This window comes from Copidosoma floridanum, unplaced genomic scaffold, assembly GCF_036245765.1.
Source record: "Copidosoma floridanum isolate Cflo_tuat_1 unplaced genomic scaffold, Cflo_Japanese_pri ptg000030l, whole genome shotgun sequence".
NCBI lineage: Eukaryota > Metazoa > Arthropoda > Insecta > Hymenoptera > Encyrtidae > Copidosoma > Copidosoma floridanum.
Genome location: NW_028321907.1, coordinates 5,148,859 through 5,167,994, shown reverse-complemented (window position 1 = coordinate 5,167,994; position 19,136 = coordinate 5,148,859). Strand labels below are relative to the sequence as shown.

Genomic DNA, 19,136 nt, shown 5'->3' with positions numbered 1-19,136 from the left:
GCGAGCTCGCTTCCGGATTCAAAATCGCGTGACCTCTTTGTTTGGCGAAAAATGCGATTCTTCAGATGTGTTTCATGACTCGACGACGGTGTCCTTCGCAGTGCCGATGAATAGAAACAGCGCGACACGAGATCGGACCGAATAATATAATATACATCCATAGTGGCCAAACGAGCACGACGACAAAGACGATAAAAAAAAAGGCTTTGTGCATTGTCACTCGAGAGCTAAAGCTCTTCGTTCAAGACCGAGAACAGGACCGTAAAGCTCTGGCAACAAAACAAAAACAAAAAAAATACCAAACACTTCTTGAGCACCTCCGAGCTTAAATTCCACTATGTACACAGAAACGATGGGCTCTTGAAATTCGTCATTTTGCTGGGCTTTTGTCGGAGTGAATTTAATTTGACGTGAAAAACGGAGGTGATAGCTTTTGATACTTGGCGTCGAGTTGTAGGTGCCATTTCATCATAATGGAAAATAAAAAAAAAAAATTATCTCCGAATCGTATAACGGAAGGTACCGTAGCAGCCGTAGCGCCGACGACAAGCGAAGAAGGTGCCATTAGTAGTAGTGGTAGTAGTGAGTGGCAGTAGTCGTGGTGGTGTGAGTGGCAATCGTGATAGCTATGGCCGTCTCAAAGGGTCGTGATCACTGCATCAGTGAAAAAAAATAGTTTTGGTTTATCGGTGTGGCATATGGCGCAACAAAGCTATATACGCATATATTATATACTGTTACGTAAGTCTGTCTGACTTTTAGTGCGTGAAAATATTGTGTTACGAACGATATTGTTTTCTTGCATTTGTCAACAACAGAAAATTAACTGCTTACTTTTTTCGAATTTATTAAAATGAATAAAAAATATTATCACGCACTGTGTGTTTGTATCAATTGAAAAATTGGCGTAATTGGCAAAATATATCGTTAAATGCTAATTGGGTGTAACTGAGATTTATTGCATTATGAAAAAACCTGGTTTGGACGTTGTCGAAGCTATCTCGGAAAGGCGGACATCGATGGGCAGCCTGTCGTCGTAGAGGGTTGGCGCCTGCAAAATAATACCCGCGGTCCCAACCACCACTGCCAGCGTGAATATCCACAGGAACAGACGGTCGAGCACCATCGCCACGAACTTCCAGTCCTCCTTTACCTGTTTTTTTATTTATTTATTTATTTATTTATTTTATTTTTTTTTTTTATCATTTGTGCTACTATAGACTTTTTTCATAGTTATGAGTGATTTCTAAATAACTTTGACTAATTACTTAACATACTAATTCATCAAAGACTCGATATGAATTTATCTTTTTAGTGTTCGTTCATTCATCATAAAAGTTACGACGAGACAATCGACTATTTCGAGCCATTCGATTTGAATTTCATGAGGAAAGCCATATATAAACGAAGACCCGTCGATGATTGCTCCGTTTCCAGAAAAAAAAAAAAAAAAAAAAAAAAAAAAAGACTAAGCAACTATGTTTGCAATTAAATGTTGTGACCTTACAGCAACTTGTATAAAGTACTTGGATGAAAAAAAAAAAAAAAAAAAAAAAAAGGAAAAGTTTCTCCTCGAATTTCGAAGGATAACTCACTTTTGTCGAGTCCTCTTCGCGCTTCGTGTGATCGGCGATGTAGCGCACGCTCTCGACGGCCCGATACAGCTCGGGGCAGTGGTGCCAGTGATTCAGACTACGGCAGAGCTCCTCGACGCTGTCTTCGGTGGGCAAGGGGTGATGAGTCGTCGTCGAGGCCGCCGCAGCAGCAGCACCGGGTGAACCATGAAGCCTACACTGACTGCCGAGGTTTATCGCTTCCAGCTCCCTGTTGAGTGTGAAAGGGGATGTTGGTTTTTTTCTTTTCTTACATTGTCTTATGAAATATGTTGTACGAGTGTGAAAATAAAAATCTTGAGATCTTAAGCCAAAACGCTTGGCTTGATAATCACAGATCCGAGAACTTTGAGACAAAAATGGGTGTTAGGTGCCGATTTATTTTTATTCAATCGGCAGAGGCACGTTATGGATTTTATGAATCTGTTTCATAAAAAAAAAGAAATTTGTCGTCGGCATTTCACTGATTTGTTGTTAAATAAACGTCAACTAGGTGAATATGTAAACACAATGAGTGGGCGTTGAGTAATAATTGGACCTGATGTTGTCCCGCGAATCGAGGCTGGGAAACAAGATCGAGGACTCGAGCAGCTCCGAGGCCGAGGCCTCGGCGTAGGGGTCGTGGCGCAGCTCCAGGCCGTTGCAGGTGCGCACGACGACGCGCTGGGACGAGGAGGCCGATGGCGATCGGTGCGGGTGATGTTGCTGCTGCTCGTGGTGGTGGTGGTGGTGGTGATGCAGGGGATCGTGATGCTGGTGGTGGTGGGACGAGGAGGGTGGCTGGTGGTGGTGGCGGCGGTGGCGCAGAGTTGTCGGGTGCTCGAGCCCGTGCATCTGAAGGCTGCGCTTGTCGATCTGGTACTGCGGCCTGGGAATGAAACTAGACCTGTTTGTTTTTTTTTCTCGTTTACAGGACTTTGTGTCTATGTTGCTTTTTTTTTTTTTTTTTTTTTTTTTTTTTTTTTTTTTTTTTTTTTGTAATGGATAGGTTGACAAAGAGACTTGTTTTTTGTATAATAAGAAAGACTGGAGCCAAAAGAAAATCTTCCGACAAATTGCCTGCTACATAATTAGACATCAAAGAGCAAGTATTTCACAGGTCTTTTAATCATTTATGAGTGAATTTTTCAAATTGGAATCGAAATGATGATTTACGATACTAAAAATTAAGCTGTAAATTCTGTTTTTGCAAATTACACATTTCTTTCAATTAATCGGCTTGTACGTTACATATGAAAAAGAATAAATCATTATAGTTCAAAGGATCTAAGCTATCAGCAAAACTACAGTAAAAGTATATGTATAAAAAAAAAATAATTCAAGATAATCCATGGGGGGTACTAACCTGCGCATTACCAATAATCTGGGCAAAACGTGAATGAATACTCGGCGCACCCAAGGCTTCATCACGTGCGTCTGAGGCGAGCGGAAGTGCACATTCAGTACCGCAACTGTCACGCAAATACTGAAGAAAGACAAAAAGCCGTTATTTGATATTAATAATCATTAAAAATTTACACGAAATTGAATGTCATTGTCGTTACCTTAGCGTGTCGAGTATCATAGTGAAGAGGACGAATTTCCCGAGAAGCGGCACCACGAGGGAAGTCGGCGGAATGATCTCAGCCAGCAAGAGGAAGAACACAGTCAGCGACAGGAGGATCGAAATTGACAGACTCACCTGTGCGCAGAAAAAAAAAGTACCAACTACCATACCTTCTAAAGTTAGATGAGTCGAATTAGTCAATATTGACTAATTATAAGTGAAAAGTCGTTTACTTATTGTGATAAGTAAACGACATTTTACTGATTCGCAGTAAAACTTGACTGATGAAACCTTAGAGAGTAAATAGTGTTTAATTGTCGTATTTTTGGTTTTTTTTCTTCCAAGGGAAAAAAAAAGTCATAACAACACATCAAGCGCGAAACTCCATTAATGAACTCGAAAACTCGAGGAGCGAGGCAACGAGCGAAAATTCGTGCCCCACAAGAGAAAGAGAGTCTTGCTTTTTTTCCTTCCTATACCAAACCGAACGAGCTGTGTACGAACCAGGGAAAAAAAAATGTGTGCTAAACCGCTTAGGAGGTGCAGAGGAAAAGCAAATGAGGGAAGGAAAAAAGAGAGTCCAAGTACGTATACACACACGCGAGGAATTTGTATATAAAACAAAAAAAAAATTTTCCAGCTAATTAAGCTCTTGGAATCCCAAGCGCCGCCTCTGAACGGTACACGCATTGCTAACGTGTGGGTGAAATAACGAAATGAACAAACAAATGGCACGACAAAGCTGCACCAAAGAGCTTTTGTAGGTGCGTGTATTTTTTTCTCAATAAAATTTATATTTAATTGTCGAGTTGTCGACGATGTGTAATCTGATGAACTTTAATTGGATTTCACCTGTGCGTTAGAAAAATATAATTTCAAACAATGCTGGGAGGACCCCTTCTGACGAGGTACGATGAACCATGAAAAAATATGCATCCAAATTTTACGAAAAATACGTTCACTCCAGTTTGCGTCCAAGAAAAGTAGGTACAATCTATCATCACGACACAGAAGCAAAGACATTTTCCAGCAACTCGTACGTATAGCAAATTAGGACCAAATCATTCTAAAGGGGATGAAACTATTCTTTTTTAAATATTTCGTTTTGCTGTGCATAAAATTTTTACAACTTTCAAAATTTTAAACAAATATTCTAATTGATAGCTAAAAAAATATGGTTATATTAAAACTCGGTGTTCAAATATAAAAATAATAAAAAAAATTGTAACATTAAAAGGGTGTGGATAAATTGATCCATTTCTCACCTACTTCATATAAAAACCTAGATTCTTACACATATATTTGCCAAACGTCAACGAATACGAAATATTGCAGTCGCGTCTCGATTTTCCGATCCCCAAAGACAGAGAACCCCGTTTAATTGACGAGCATGCAAAAACTCACCTCCTCGCAAAATAAACATATCACCTATACATCCAGCCCTCGCGCTTTTATATTCACCCCTGATGTTTTTCCCCTCGCACGATGAATACTGCACCACTCTCTCCCGATGGGCTGCATTTTTTCTCGCATACACGCAGTGCGCAAGTGGAAGGAAACAGAATGAAAAAAAAAAAAAAAAAAAAAAAAATTAAGCGAGTGTTGACGCGTGCGAAACAAAAAAGAGGGAAAGGATGGAGAATCGCCTCCCAGATGCGCCTCGTGAGCATCAACGTGGGATCGATCAATCTCGTGTTATATACTTCTCCACACATATACATATATATATATATATATATACTTCCAAGCAGATGAGGGATCGCGTGTATCTGTCGCCTTGCTTTCCTCGCCACCCAAACATTCGCATTGTCTCTTCTCTCGCATGTTTTCTTTTTCCGCGTGATTTTGTGGTGATCCTAAAAATAAGATATACTACTTTCTTCGTGTTTCCGTGGACTTTCCAAGCAAACCGAACGGACAAATGCTCCCAGCCTAATTTATACTTCATACCTCGAAAAACTCGAATCTATAAATATGTATTTGCTTTGCAAGTGCTCTAGAGGAATTTGCACGAAACCGAGAGAAAAAAAGTACACGTGTTTGTGCATTGCCCTACCCCGATGCTCTAGCGATTGGTATTGTCTTTGATGCGCGAAAACCAAGAGAGGAGCCCCTATATCAATTACATCCCCATTTCACTCTTCGTTCCCGCGCTCGTACGTCTTCGTAGAAAAGCGGGAAAATACACAAATAGAAGCAAAGAGAGCGATGTACTTCGATCTTCTAGCCGCTGCATCTCCGCTGTCTTTTCTTTCCAGCACCTGAAAATATCACGTAAACCTCGAGTTTTTCCTTCCCTCGTAAATCGAGGGTTTTTACGCCTGTTTTTTTTTTCCTACTGGTAAATGGATACGAAATTATCCATCCAGTGCTCGAGGTTTTATTTGTCTCGAGTCTTGGCCGGTTTGCTAATGGTACAGCAGAAACGTGTTTACGAGGTGATTTTCTACGCAAGTACCAAAGTGCTTGAAATTACGATGGGTAATGGAAACTGGACTCCCATGATGAGCCAAAATTTTTAAGGGCTTTTTTTTGGGGAGGGGTGATCCATATTTCTCTTGAATTATGCACCATCTGTATATGTCTTGGCACTTGAAATTAATAAAATATCGGACAAAGTGACGGTGTAACAAAAGAATAAACACAATCTGCGGGGTTAATGTAGTGTTAAGGGCTCGTTAAGGCCAAGGGAAAAATGTTACCGTACCACGCGACTGCATATTATACCAGTGCTCGCTCGATTCCAAACACGGCACAGTACAGCTCTCATTGTTTTTTGCGTTCCCTCGAAGGCATTTGCCTAATACATTATAAACACAAACACAACAGCCAAACGTCTCGCAAATCTGTACTTATATATACCTCGAGGGGGAAAAAAGGGGCGTGGGGGCATAAATAAAAACAACCGAGGGGGAAGACAGGCGGTGCCGTTAATGCCCAAAGCTGGCTCTTAATTTCGCGGAACAAGAAACTTCACCAATCATCTCGCCATTGCCCTCGCGAAATTTCGAGACAAAGAGGAAAGAAGGAGAAATGATGAAAAAAAAAAAAAAAGTACAAAGTAGGCAAGGAGAAAGGAGCCCGGCACAGCCAACTTGCACTCGTACATTAGAGAGAGAGGGAACATTGTTCTATATACACATCGTATTCAACACATGCACAAAATTTCAAGGAAATATTCTCGAAAGCTGCCCCACCTAAATCTCAACCCTCTCTCTTCTTCACACCTATACACACGCACACACACACGCGTATATACACAGTCAGATCTCACGTTATCTCCACGGCCGTTTATCACCGGAGACACTACATTGGTCTGCCTCTCTCTCCCTCCGTCGGCACTTACTCTCTCCTCGCGACGCGGCGCGTCTCCTCTGTACCAATGTGTCTTTATCTGTCCGACTGGTTCACCTCCTCGACACTGCTCTCCTTATCTCTCTTTCTTCTGTTCTATCTCCTTCCACCATCCGCTGTATGCATGCGAGTGAAACTCGGCTAGCCCCCCCCTTTTTTTTGCTCCATAAAATATCGAGAAGTAGTGGCGGAGTAGAAGGAAGAGGTCAAGAGGAGCAGGTCCTGGAGAAACGGGAGTACAGCTATCTGCGCGTGAAGAGTCGGGGTATGCAAAACGGCTGGAGATAGTTCAAGTAGTATGTGAAAAAAAAAAAAAAAAAAAAAATGGAAAAAGAGCAGGTTGAGATGGACGATGAGAGAGAAAGCGTATAGGGGGGGACTCGAGCTTTTTATCGAGTGGAGTTGGACGCGTGATATTGGATTTGGTGCAAGTAACTGCAGAGGCAGGTAACAAGCCGAGATTTTTGGGAATGTTTGTGTTTGTTGCGAAGAAGGGAAGATTTTCTTTTATTTCGACACTCGATGAATCGGCGTACCTATGAAATTGTGTGTCAACGCGACTCGTCTTTGAAAATAATTAGCTCTGAAATTAATGTGAAATCCCGAGTACCTAGTTAAAAAAACCAACGTGAAAGTTAATTGCAATTCTCGTCAAGTATTCCCATAAAGTGAGTCTACGGAGGGCTTTTTCCCAGAAAATAAAAGCTACGAGCAAAACTGCTTAAGTAATCCGCAAATGCATTTTTCCAGTACCTACGAAATAAAATCACGAGTCGAGTGCGGCGATAGTGCTTTTGCCAGTACGTACGGACGAAAAAATAAAACAAATAAAAAACAATTGGAAAACACTGAGATCAAAAACAAAGAAACAGCATCCAACATAGATGGGTACGAAAAAAAAAAAAAATTTTATGCGAACTCTTCATCGCGAATGAAATAAATTAGCAAATGGAAAACGAAAGTATAAAAAGAGAGGGAAAAAACTGACCTTTTCGCCGCTGTCGCTGGGCAAATAGAAGACGAGTATGGTGAGAAAGGATATGCCCATGCAGGGTATGATGAGATTGACCGTGTAGAAGAGGGTCTTGCGTCTCATGGTGATGTTGAAAGTGATGTCGAGGTACGGCTCGTCGCAGCAAGTATAAAACTTTTCGTTCCTGCAACAAAGAAAACAAAACAAAAAATACATACATACGTAAACTGCAAAAAAAAAAAAAAAAAAAAAAAAGGAAGAAGTGGGTTTTTAACAAACAGCGAGGATACGAGTGGCGCATTCCGTTTCCGACTCGCGTGGCTTGGGTTTTGAATAAGAGCACTTTACTTTTTTCGACAGTTTATTATTCGTGTATCGGAAAGACACTGGAAAAAGCCATGTATAAAAAGTTCATCGATTGAGGGTAAAAATAAAAAAAAAGGATGACACTTTGGTTAAACGCGAGCGAGTAAAAATGAAAGATCGTTACTTTCCAAAGGGGCCCCGATGGCGCTGCGGGCGCGTGCGGAATGAAAATCGTTTTCGCGGACGTGCTCTTTGAAGTACGAGGGCGGAAGAAAAAAATGTTTTTAAAAAAAGTGGAACGCTCCTATAGGGGGGCTGGAATGAATTATCTCACCTGACAGCCGGGACCTCGAGTATGTCCCACTCGACGGACGTATAAAACTCGGAGAGATCAACGCCGATGTCGACCACGTTGCTGCCCTGCACCTCGTCTATGTGCCTCAGATCGACCTGTGGACCAGTGCGAACTTTTAGATTGACCATTCGTACCATCGACCGTCAAAACTCGTCTCGAAACGAGTTTTATAAAGAGAGAGAGAGAAAAAAAAAAGTTTTAGCACCATTTTGCCCGGGTTTCTCGTGTGAGAAAATTTACATGTATTTTTTTTCGGTCACCCCGAACTGCACGTACTCCGCTAATATCCCTTTGGGGGACCGGTTCTGCCTTGACACGTATAATCCGCAATTACGAGCTTCCACACAGTCCACCGACTTTGCTGTGTCAAAAATTCTCTTTCCCTCGCCAACTCACGTTCCGACTGCCCTCGGGGAGGCTCAATCGCCCTGTTAAGCTCGAGCATCGCTAATCTCAGACCAACGAGGCCTGCCTTTGCATTTTGGAAACGCGGATCGCGGCTCTAATTACCTTTGGTCTCGGGAAGCATCGATGCGTAAATCGAATATATGCTGTATTTTTTTTTTTATTTTTTTTTTTTATTGTTCAAAGAGAGATATTCGTACGTCCGAAAGGAGCGTCGATTGCCACCACAACCACAAAAATCAATGCGAGGGAAACGAGTTCCGAAACCATTCGGTCCACTTCACCGAGTTTTATGAAGCGGCTAGAGCGACGCATCGGATAATCCACTTTTTCAAGTTGCACTCGACCCTCTTTTTTTCCTTTTTTTTACCGCTTCCCAAATATGAAACTTTTCGACGCCGCGACGAGTCCCTCATTTTCAAACACACAAATCGCACGACGCAATTTGGGGAGGGAGAAAAAAAAATCAAATTAAAAAGGACGACCGATACAACTAATGGAAAAACCCAAAACTCGATCAGATAAGAAGAAAAAAATCCCCCTTTCCTACCTCCATTCCGGAAAACATTCCCAGAATCCCTTGGCTCCTCGACCTTGAGCAGCTCATCGAATACCCGACCTCGGAATGTCCCGCAATTGGAATATTTGAGCCACGAAAATTAGCGACGGGCCATCGATTACTCCGCAATGGATAATGTATATATAATACGCCCATACATTCCGGCACACGCGATACACGTGTACCATACGTATAAAGGTCCGCCCGCAGAGCGATATTGGAACGTTTTTTTTTTTCCCGCGGCGAGTGACAAGCAGCGCGGACGTGCTCTTCCGAAAATAGATGTATAGATATAAAAATGGGTGAAAGGCTCGCCTGAAAGCCGTCGTAGGTCCAAGAGCCGAATTTCATGACGCAGGTCTGCTCGTCGAAGGGAAAGTACTCGACGTCGATCTCGCAGGAAGACTTGTATATCGCTGGTGGCTTCCACTCGACTCGGCCCGTGTAGTTGAGGGTGGCCTTCGTTGCCAGGGTCACCTCGAAGTTGCCATCGGCGCTAGACGCGCGAAAAATTAACAAGGAAACAATTTCATTAAAATAATCAAGGATAAATGTATTTGCAAATTAAAGCGGAGCCCAAATATATTATAGAGGGTGGGTGATGGCCAATACTCACTTGTTGTACAAAACTATGTCGGGCCTCCATATGTGGTCGGAGGGAACGTGCAGCATCTCGACGCCCCCGTACTCCTTCGGATCCCATTGGAGCTTGTAATCGTACCACGACTGCAACCGCAAACGGAGCCAGGGATCAAGCAAATCTCTCTTTCCATCATCCCTACACTGTTACCTTTTACCTTTGCACAAATTCTCACTACGTGTACATTTTTTAAAGATACTTTGTTATTGATAAACTTTGACAAATATCCTCCTAAATTGACCTTGCGACATTTTCTTTTTCTTTTTTTTTTCCACTAAAGTCTCCACAGTGCAAAAAAGGTTGAAAAAGTTGCTCGTGCACTGTAAAGCGATATAAAGAGCACGTGCCGAGATACAGGAGAAAGATATCTCGCTGAAATAAAAAAAAAGACGGGGGAGGCTTAAAGGCGGGACTTTTAAAAACCCACGTGGAACCTTGTTCGAGAGTTGATTGGTTTGGAGAGGTACGCCGGCGTATAATATGTTAACGGCCCACCTCGAGAGGACTACAAGTTGTACAGTATTGAACGGACTTTGAATGATCAACGCTCGTCACGAGGGCGAAATTGAATATGCGCCCTGAAGGCACGTACTGCGAGTCTTCTGGAATCGTAAACAATCTCGAGCCCAAAAGCACACCGGACCGGCTCCCTCCGTAAATCCCCCGGACAATTAATACCCATTAGCCGCGTAAAAGCCCCAAACAACGGTGCCGACGTCCTCGCCCCCGTATATATCCACCTGTAACCGGACTAAACGTACACTGCCTTCCGAGCTGGCCTCGAATGGACGCCGTGTTGTACCATTAAAGGTGTCAACGACAATTCATTAGCTCGAGAAAAATGTTCGCGTGCTCTGACTTGGAGCAATTTCCTGAAAGATTATTAGTGACCATTAGGTAAAAGGTATACGTGATCGAGATGAAATCGCAATCGACACCAAAAAAACATTGAAGCATCAGCTATGGTGTACCCGTCTCGTGGAATAATTCAAATCATCATCAGGTATCAAACAAGTTATATTTATCCGTGTGACACAGGTTGTTGAGAGCAGTGTAGTGGAAAAACCTCGCGAATGTGGGTCGCTTTGCTTTTCGATTGGGAGTGCTCGTGATGCACGCAGTCAAAAATACGACAAAAGCGCGAGCGACCCGACGAGAAGAAACGCGGACAATTTTATTCAGCTCGCGATCAAACGTCCAAAAAATCATCCTCCGCGCGTCTAGGCTTTGTTTCCTTGTTTTTCGAATGCATCCAGAAATGCGTTGGTACAAAAACCCTCAGCTGTCACGTACACCCGTTTGCCCGTCCGTTACTCTTTGAGACGAGCGCGCGGTGATTTTTCGCTCCTCAAAAATTTTATTCACGCATCGAGCTCGCGTCTGTCGGAAAACACAGAGCCCGAATTTTCGCGCATACGCGCCGAGCTTTTAAGGTTCTCTCGCGCATATTTTAAACTTTCCCGATGTTATATATCCCTCTCTCTCTCTGCTTTACTATAACAGTATACAGGATGCGTTTACGTTGCTGTACATACATACGCGCGGCCAGATGGGCTTTAAGCTCGTTCTCCCCGTCTATTTTGGGGGATGCATGCGAATGATAACACACGCCAAGTTTCAACTTTGTTCTCGCAGCTGCGGAAACTTTGCGATAACCCAAACTATGTGCATTGTACAAGCGCTGTCGAGGCATATTTTTTGAATCTCGAAGCGTATAACGTTGTACATGTGAATTCCAAAGCCAAATAAAAACAATATTTCACCTGAATGTAAATTCAGCGGATGAGATAAAATACAGCTAAAGCGCACAAGTCTTTACGAGGATGGGCAAGGTCTATATATTATGGAGATATGTATACGCATCCGAAATCATAATAACAATCGCACCCTTCGCGTGCACGGCTGTTGCGAAACACGTAACAACTTGAACGGCCGTGTGTTACGGCACTGCGCTCTGATGACGTTGTAGTAAAAGAGCTATATTCGTTTGGTCGGTCGCGAGCACAGGGTCTGGCACGACTTGGGCAGTAAAAGCGTAAAATTACATCCATGTCTCACAATGTACGCATTCGAAAAATCGGCGAGTGATGGATATGGGCATATTACGAAGAGCGAGAACATTATGGGGCTGGCTGTTACACGATCGTTACAACTGGTCATTCGGTAATCGAATGGAGCACCGGGATATATCAATGCGTGTTGTACCAAGTGATAAATTAGCCCCCCACTGTGTAATCCTTTCCTCGTAAGATTGATTGTCACGTACTGGGCTGAAGCTGTGGTGTTTGTTCGAGACTGATTAGTCGTATGGACGTTTTTTAATAAAACAATCCAAGTGAAAAAACCCAATGATGGACGTCGCGTATGGCGCGCAAGTATCAGGGAGTGTATAAGAAATGCAGTGGGATTAATATTGATAGTGCAGGAAGGGCGCTTTTCGACTTTTGAAAAGTGGGGTTTGCGCGATCACCCGATTGAGAAGAAAAAGTGTCCAAAGTCACGGTTGGAACATCGCGAAAACTTTTATATCGGCACGATCGTTGCCGTGCCATTAATTCTTGGCGCGTGGGTATGTCCCTTTCCCTCCCTTTCGTGACTTATACGTACGGAAGGACTTGCGCGGTACGACGAACGAGTGTTTTGAGACGAATACCAAGCGCTTGATTCGCAGTCACGTCCCTCGAGGGGTGTAAAGTTTGGAAAACAAGTCACACGTGCGTGGAGGAGACGCCGAAGGATACAAAAGTTTGTGTGCTCGTTGCTTTGCGAGTTGTTTTTCATAAGATCAATTTCGGCTAAACGATCAAAGTTCTTTTTTTTTACCCCAGCTTTTTAAAGACTAGTTCGAATAGCATCTATTTTGTTCTCAAAATCACGGTGAAAATGTCAACTGGACTGTGAAACTTTTTAATCGGATGAACGTGATCAACAAATAAATAAACAGACGACGAGTTGCCGAGTTTCACAAAGCATTTTGCCATTAAAACTTGTAAAGCTCCTCCTCGAGTACACGAGAAATTTTTAATCAACAAGAACCTACCCAACAGTTGTTGCATTAACAATGGCTCGAAAACTGAAAGCTCCTTATACCGCACACAGAAGCTCTTTGCTCCACGGCCTTCGTCAATTACCAGGGACTGATCTAATTTTTTAAGATCCCCGAAACTCATGGACTTTGTACTCCTGAAAGCGCGTTTTCTTACGAAACATCTTTACTTTGATTGCCAGCAAAAAGGAAAATAATGATAAAAATCGCGCTCGCAAGCTCGGTAGAAATGGAGAAAGAGAGAAGGAAGTTCCCGCGAAATATCTCAGCGGCGACGATTTGAGCGTACGGCGGAGCGAGCGTGTCTTGCGGATGCGTTGACAGCCAGCCAACCACACGTTAAACGGGAAAGTGAAAATATGCTCGCTCGCGGGGTGTGATAAGAAAAAGACGCGTGGAGTGGTAAGTAGGTGGGTGAGAGAAATGTAGGCCGAAGCCACTGCATTTAAAGGCAGAATTGTATATAGGGACAGGTTGGAAGGAAGTGAGAGAGAGAGAGAGAAGGAACGAGTGGGGCGGGGGCTGGCTGTGCGCTTGATTTTTCTTATCCGCGAGCGAGGCGTTGGACGAGTTTGCTCGGGGAGACGCTGGCTCTTCTCGGGTGAGAAAATGGCGAGATTATGTATGAATGGGAATTATTTTTCCGAGTTTTGCATTTTTATAGGGGATAAGGGGAGATGGAGAGTGTAGTAGTGGCTTTCGGAGCGAGTGAGTGGCTGTTTCTCCAACTTTTATACATCTTTTTTTTTATTGCCCGTCCTTTTTGTTTTATTGAATGATTGTTTTAAACGTGTGCAAGGTTCGTCTGTTATTATAAATGAGTGGGTACAGTCATTTCTCAGATTTTTACTATTTTTGCATATTTTCCTCAAATATTGTTAACTAAGTTTATGATAAAGCCCTCACAAAAGGGTTTGAATAATTTTTTAAAATAGTTTGACCCAGTTTTCCTTAAACTTTTTTTTTTTAATTTTAATGCACTATTTTTGCTGGAAAAAATTTTGTCGAGCACTGCATTACAAGTATAGTAATGAAAATAAATATTTTCAACACAAATATGATATAGTGCTTTCAGAAAAAGTCGTAGTGCAAATTTTTTGATACAATAATTACTGCTAGCTCTATAATTGTAATGACAAATAAACAAAAATCAATTACCTGTTCCACCCAGAGATTCGTCGTCATTATCTGATTTTTCAGGTTCTGCAAAATTAAATTAATCATTATTACAGCACGAATTCTGAAAAAAGACTTTATATGAAATAAACCACAAAGAAAATTTCTACTTCAGTGTAACGAGGAACCTTAAAAAAAAAAAAAAAAAAAAAATCCTTAATTTATTTTATTCACTATCATACTTTTTTTTATAAAAAATACGAAATTGTATTTCGATGTATTAATTCCGTGCAAATAAATGGTGATACATAAGCATGAGAAAAGAGGGTGGTAGAGGGCAAGGGAGAAGCAGTGATTTACCACGTCGATGAGCTGCGATAGCTTGAGCTTGATTTTAACTGTCAGGGCGTCCGTCACGTTGACGACCGGCCGGACGAGCTTGTTGTAGTTGGAGAGCAGGTCGTCGTACAAGCGCTTTGCGTCCGGATTTCCCGAGCATCCTGCAATCAGATAAACAACACCAACGAATTGTAGCACATTTTTTATCACCTCGTACCGTGCGCCTTATCTTTCTTTGTCTCTTTTCGTTTTTATCCGTTACCTAAAATATTACATCCTCTTTTTGTTTGATCCTTTTTTTTTTCTACAAACACGCCAACAACTCAAAAATAACAATTTCTCCCCAAATCACCTTAACGAAGTTTGCGAACTCATTAACGAGATCCGCATTTACCTCCTTAGCTCACTCGGCAATTATAAATTGTTTCAAATATTCTCAAAGAAAAAAAAAAAAAAAAAAAAAAAACAGTAACATTGCAATTACGACTGTATACAAAGGGCTCGATCGCTTTTCCTCCCTCTCTCTTTCTCTCTTTTCTTGCTTTCCGAGATAAAAAACATTCAGAAAGGACGAGAAGGAAAACAATGAGCTTCATTTTCCCGGTGAGCATTATACAGCGGCACAACAGGTAACGAGGGAGAGATAGACGAGCGCAAGACCGTGAAAAAGTGCGCGAATTTTTTACGTCCCTTCGAAGCCGGGGCAGAAAAAAAAAAAATTTGGATAAACGAGCATGACAAGTTGGCTTGTTAGTTCTCTGTGTTTTGTGCGCCTCTGTATTTATAGACGCGCGCAATAGCTGCCAGACAAAGAGGAAATTATGACGATAATGATAGTATATATGTATAGATGTATGTATGTATGTTACGTGTACAAGAGCCATGCAAATGAAGCACTCGCCTCGTGACCCGCACCATTGTTATACGGAGCTTCTCTCGTTATGATTATTTCTTCCCGGCAGCCCTCGTCCTCCTCGCGCGTTGCTCTGTCTCCTCTGTAATTCCCTTGGCTTTTTTTCCTTGGCTTATATTGCATATCACTGCGCAACGCCAAAATCTACGAAAAATCACGGAACGGAGATAACGAAAATCCAAAATACGCCGCCTCTAAAGGGCGCATCAAGCTTCGTAGCAACCTTGTCCTGCGTAGTTGATCATTATTTACTTACACCGTGGGTATACTTGTATAAATACCCCGATTCACACAAGGACCCTTTGTTTCCAATATTAAACTTTTTTCATAGATCTAGTCATGTATACAACGCCCGTTCTTTCCCATTTGCATCCGAGCCATCTTCTTACTTCCATTCCCCATTCCCCTAGTTTTACGGTCTCACGCGTAATTACTTTACTCTCGCTCCTCTTTTTTCATCCATACACATTTTATTTAACATACCTTGGCGGTAAAAAAAAAAAAAAAAAGGTTTATTAATCGTTTAATCACCCGACATCATATTTTGCATGGTCCTGCCCACTTTGACCCCAATCTCGAGGCACGTCGTTGACACAGGCGCGACCGATCTCTTCGAATGAGCTATTCTCAATTAACGCAAAAGTACAACTCTGAGCAGGCTGTTGCCGCCACGCGTTTCCTTCAAGAAGACAATGCGCGCGTACCGTGTAGCGTCAGTTAATTTCCGAGAGAGAGAGAGAGCTTTGGCCCGCCTCGGCACACGCGCGCATATTCCAGTACACCAGGTAAGTACAGCTCCTCGAGACGCGCGGATTAGAGCATTCATACGTGTACACGCGCGTCAAAAGCAGCTGATGCACTCGAGTCCCTCTCGCACCGCTGCGTGCGTCGACTAATGATGTTTACGCCACCCATCACCGTACAGTGCCGCTGCATATAACACCGCCACCACGGCTTCTAGGCCCGGCACTTTACTGCCGAATGCTCAATTTTAATTGTTCGCCCCGCTGGATCTGCATGGTAATGGGTGGTACACCCGTGGGGAGTAACTTGCACTACCCCCCCCCCTTTGAATTGGCCGGGAAATGGACAGCGTATACGTATAGTCGTTGCCTCGGTTTCCACATTGTGCATGTAGGTGTATGGACGACGCGACGCGAGAGTTTGAATAGTACGTATTTTGCGAGGACTCGCGCTGTCGTTCGCAATACTCGAGGATCGTCGGGGAATCTTTGGCATCTCCCTCGGGTGGGAGCTCTTCTCTCTTTCCCCGCAACTTGCTGGTCTCCCTCTGTATCGATCGGTAAAAAAAGTAACCATTTCCCCCCCCCCCCGCTGATCGAACTTCTTAAGGACAAAATGCCCCTGAGAGTGCGCGTACTTTTCTCTCTGTGTGGGCGAGATCCCGCGTGGAAATGTCGCGTGAAATATGAAAGCCAATCGTCCGCGGTGGGCAAAGTGCTCTTAAAATCGTCGTCGAGGAAATATGAGTGCCGCGTGCTGGAGAAGGGGACGAGTTTTTTACGTAGCGGATTTTGACGCGAAGCTGTGGGTTTTTTTCCTCGTTGAGCATTATCAGACTCGTGATGGCTCAAATTGTTTAACTGTGTAGCGATCCCGGTGTGGGTGGAAAAATGTGTAATTTTTGTACCATGACTAAGCTCAAGACAAAAATCGACGTTGCGATTTTCGCGAAGCAAGGAAAGGCACGAGGCAGCAGTAACACGCGGAATAAAGCCTGCGTGATCATCGGAGCCCATAAAGCCGAATCGGATACGTGACCGGGGTGGTTCGCGGCTGTATCGCAGTGAGTCCCACGCTCACGTGTACGACTCTTTCGACCGGCTGATTCTCGCAAATGGTGAGGGAGATCGCGTGGGACGAAGGCTTCCGCTTGTTATTACCGAAAACTTCATCAGAGAATACTCCGCCTCCTTGCCGCTCTCTCCGTTCGATACATCGTTTGGGAAGCCAATGCGAGCTCTTTTAACTTTTCTCATCGCTCTTCTTTGCTTTTATTTTTATTTTTTCTCGAGCTATATCGCCGGTGCTCTATATACGCGGGAGTTGCGCATAAGTTTGTCCGGATGACTTTTGTTGAATTTCCGGTTGGATGATCGATCGGAGCTTGCGACATTCGAATCCTACAGATGATGCTATCCGTTCTTGGTTTTTACGTGCATCTCAGGGATGAAAATTTTTAAACTCTGGTTGTTTGTTTACCTGATATGAGCACCAACACAATCCACATGATCCCCACCAGGCTCTTCATCATGTCATTGTGACGTCACGTCCGCCTCATTTCTCTCTCGCCTTCGTGCGCCTTACGCCTCCGCGACGTGTCTCGATTCTTCAGGCCTGTTTCGACGATGCTTCTCCAAAGACTCTGTAATGCAGAAATTCATGCGCGCTACTCTTTAGTATTCTGCTTTGGTAAATGGTGATTTTTTTTTTTTTCGTACACGATTTTAATGCTTACGGTACAATTAGCCATTTGTCAATTTTTCAGGCAGTAAGATAAATTTGTACGATTTATTGTAAAAATGCATTGTGAGGAGGTATTGACTACTTGATTTATAATGAGAAAAGGATACAGGAAGTGTCAAAATATTTACAATAAAGTTCGAGTGTTCAAACTTTTTATCAAACTAACACACCGTATGCATCTAATTTATCATAACGTCGACATGAGTTATTTCTTACAATTCTAGTTTAACGTATATTTTCTGATCAAACTTGGGCTTCCGTTAAACTCCATGCACCTGTTATGATTAGAAGGGTATATCCACAGGCTGACTAAACTTGAGTTTATCCGCTTAAAAATTCATTTGCTGCGTTTCTACAAGAAATGTGTACCGTCTGACTAAACTCGGACTGTTCTACTTGGAACTTTGTGAGGAATTTTCCGTCTGACCAAGCTTGATATTTTCTACTAAAAATTCTGTAGGGCTAAATTCACAATTAGAAATGATATTGTCCGACCAAACCCTGACTTTTCTATTTAAAACTCCATAAGTTGTTGGAAATTCACACCGTCTGACCAAACTCGGGGTTTTCTACTTTAAACTGCCGTTTGTGTTAAAAAACGTTTATGTTACCATTATAAAAACATCTAGTATCTGACCAAGCTTGGCATTTAAAAAGACATACATGTCTACTTTTTACCAAAGGCTCGTTTCACAAAGACTTATGGGTAAGATCTATTGAAAGAAAAAATAAAAAAATCTCTACTCAACTTTGCAAGTCCTTCTCGTGAAAATCGATCGGTTCACTCGAATTCTTTGAAAACCCTATTCTTCAGAAACAGAACTCCTGGCAACGATGGATTTACAAAAATTCCGAACTTTCCGAATCTCAGTACGTATAATTTAGCTTCACTCCAAGTTTTCTCTGCAGGAGTCGGATCGCTACTTCACTATTATAAATCTACAATCTAACAAGTGCCAGCACGTTAAAAATCACCGATTTTTCACTTTCCGAAAAAAAAAGCTGTTGGTAACCTTTAGCAGCAAAGTAAAGTTCCAAAAGTGACGGCACTCCCAAAAACACGTACCTATGCGGAGCTCGTAAAAGCATCCCTCTACCGAGCTCCTTTTCCATCACCCGTTTCCCCGCAAATCGACCTGACAGCAGCATCTCTTCGTTTTTTTATAGAATACCGTAACAGTTGCAGGTGAAATTCATTCCCGAAAAAGGCACATCGTATAACATAAACACACGTGTCATGGATGTACATGGTAGTAAAAAATTTATTACAATCATGCGTCACGCAGATGCGAAAGAAAAGCCGGATTTCACAGATTACGCGCCATACACGTGACAAACGTATTGACGGTACAGGGAAAGAGGATAACGCGTCCGTCAGTCCATGTCCAGATAAAGCGATTGGCGGAAGAGGAGCGGGCGAGTAGTTGGCTGATGCTAATCGACTGGAAAGTATTAATGTACACACACGCGTAGCTATATACATC

The 19,136-nt window shown here is 42.6% G+C and overlaps 1 protein-coding gene across 3 annotated transcripts; it reads right to left on the bottom strand.

Annotated features, from left to right (window-relative positions):
* Positions 1-557: 557 nt before the first annotated feature.
* Positions 558-17,441, bottom strand: nAChRa3 (nicotinic acetylcholine receptor alpha3 subunit). 3 transcript variants are annotated; one of them, XM_089597149.1, is made up of 13 exons: positions 17,389-17,441; positions 14,274-14,413; positions 13,956-14,000; positions 9,728-9,837; positions 9,427-9,607; positions 8,127-8,242; positions 7,502-7,670; positions 3,158-3,294; positions 2,959-3,078; positions 2,152-2,493; positions 1,596-1,824; positions 976-1,153; positions 558-654 (listed from the first exon to the last, which is right to left on the bottom strand). In XM_089597149.1, the coding sequence occupies exons 1-13, from the start codon at positions 17,438-17,440 to the stop codon at positions 638-640; spliced, it is 1,836 nt and encodes a 611-aa protein (XP_089453275.1). In that variant the 5' UTR covers position 17,441; the 3' UTR covers positions 558-637. The 3 variants fall into 3 exon arrangements, with proteins under 3 accessions (XP_089453275.1, XP_089453274.1, XP_089453276.1); XM_089597148.1 differs by lacking the exon at positions 558-654 and having other exon boundaries at positions 886-1,153; XM_089597150.1 differs by lacking the exon at positions 558-654 and having other exon boundaries at positions 886-1,153; positions 2,152-2,481.
* Between the last annotated feature and the right edge of the window lie 1,695 nt (positions 17,442-19,136).

Excerpts from the sequence above, each read along its gene's own strand:
- nAChRa3 (XM_089597148.1), bottom strand. The coding sequence starts at position 17,440 with ATGATGAAGAGCCTGGTGGGGATCATGTGGATTGTGTTGGTGCTCATA. Across the intron at positions 2,494-2,958 it reads AGATTATTGGTAATGCGCAG|TTTCATTCCCAGGCCGCAGT; the intron begins GTTAGTACCCCC and ends AAACAGGTCTAG. Across the intron at positions 1,825-2,151 it reads GATTCGCGGGACAACATCAG|GGAGCTGGAAGCGATAAACC; the intron begins GTCCAATTATTA and ends CACACTCAACAG.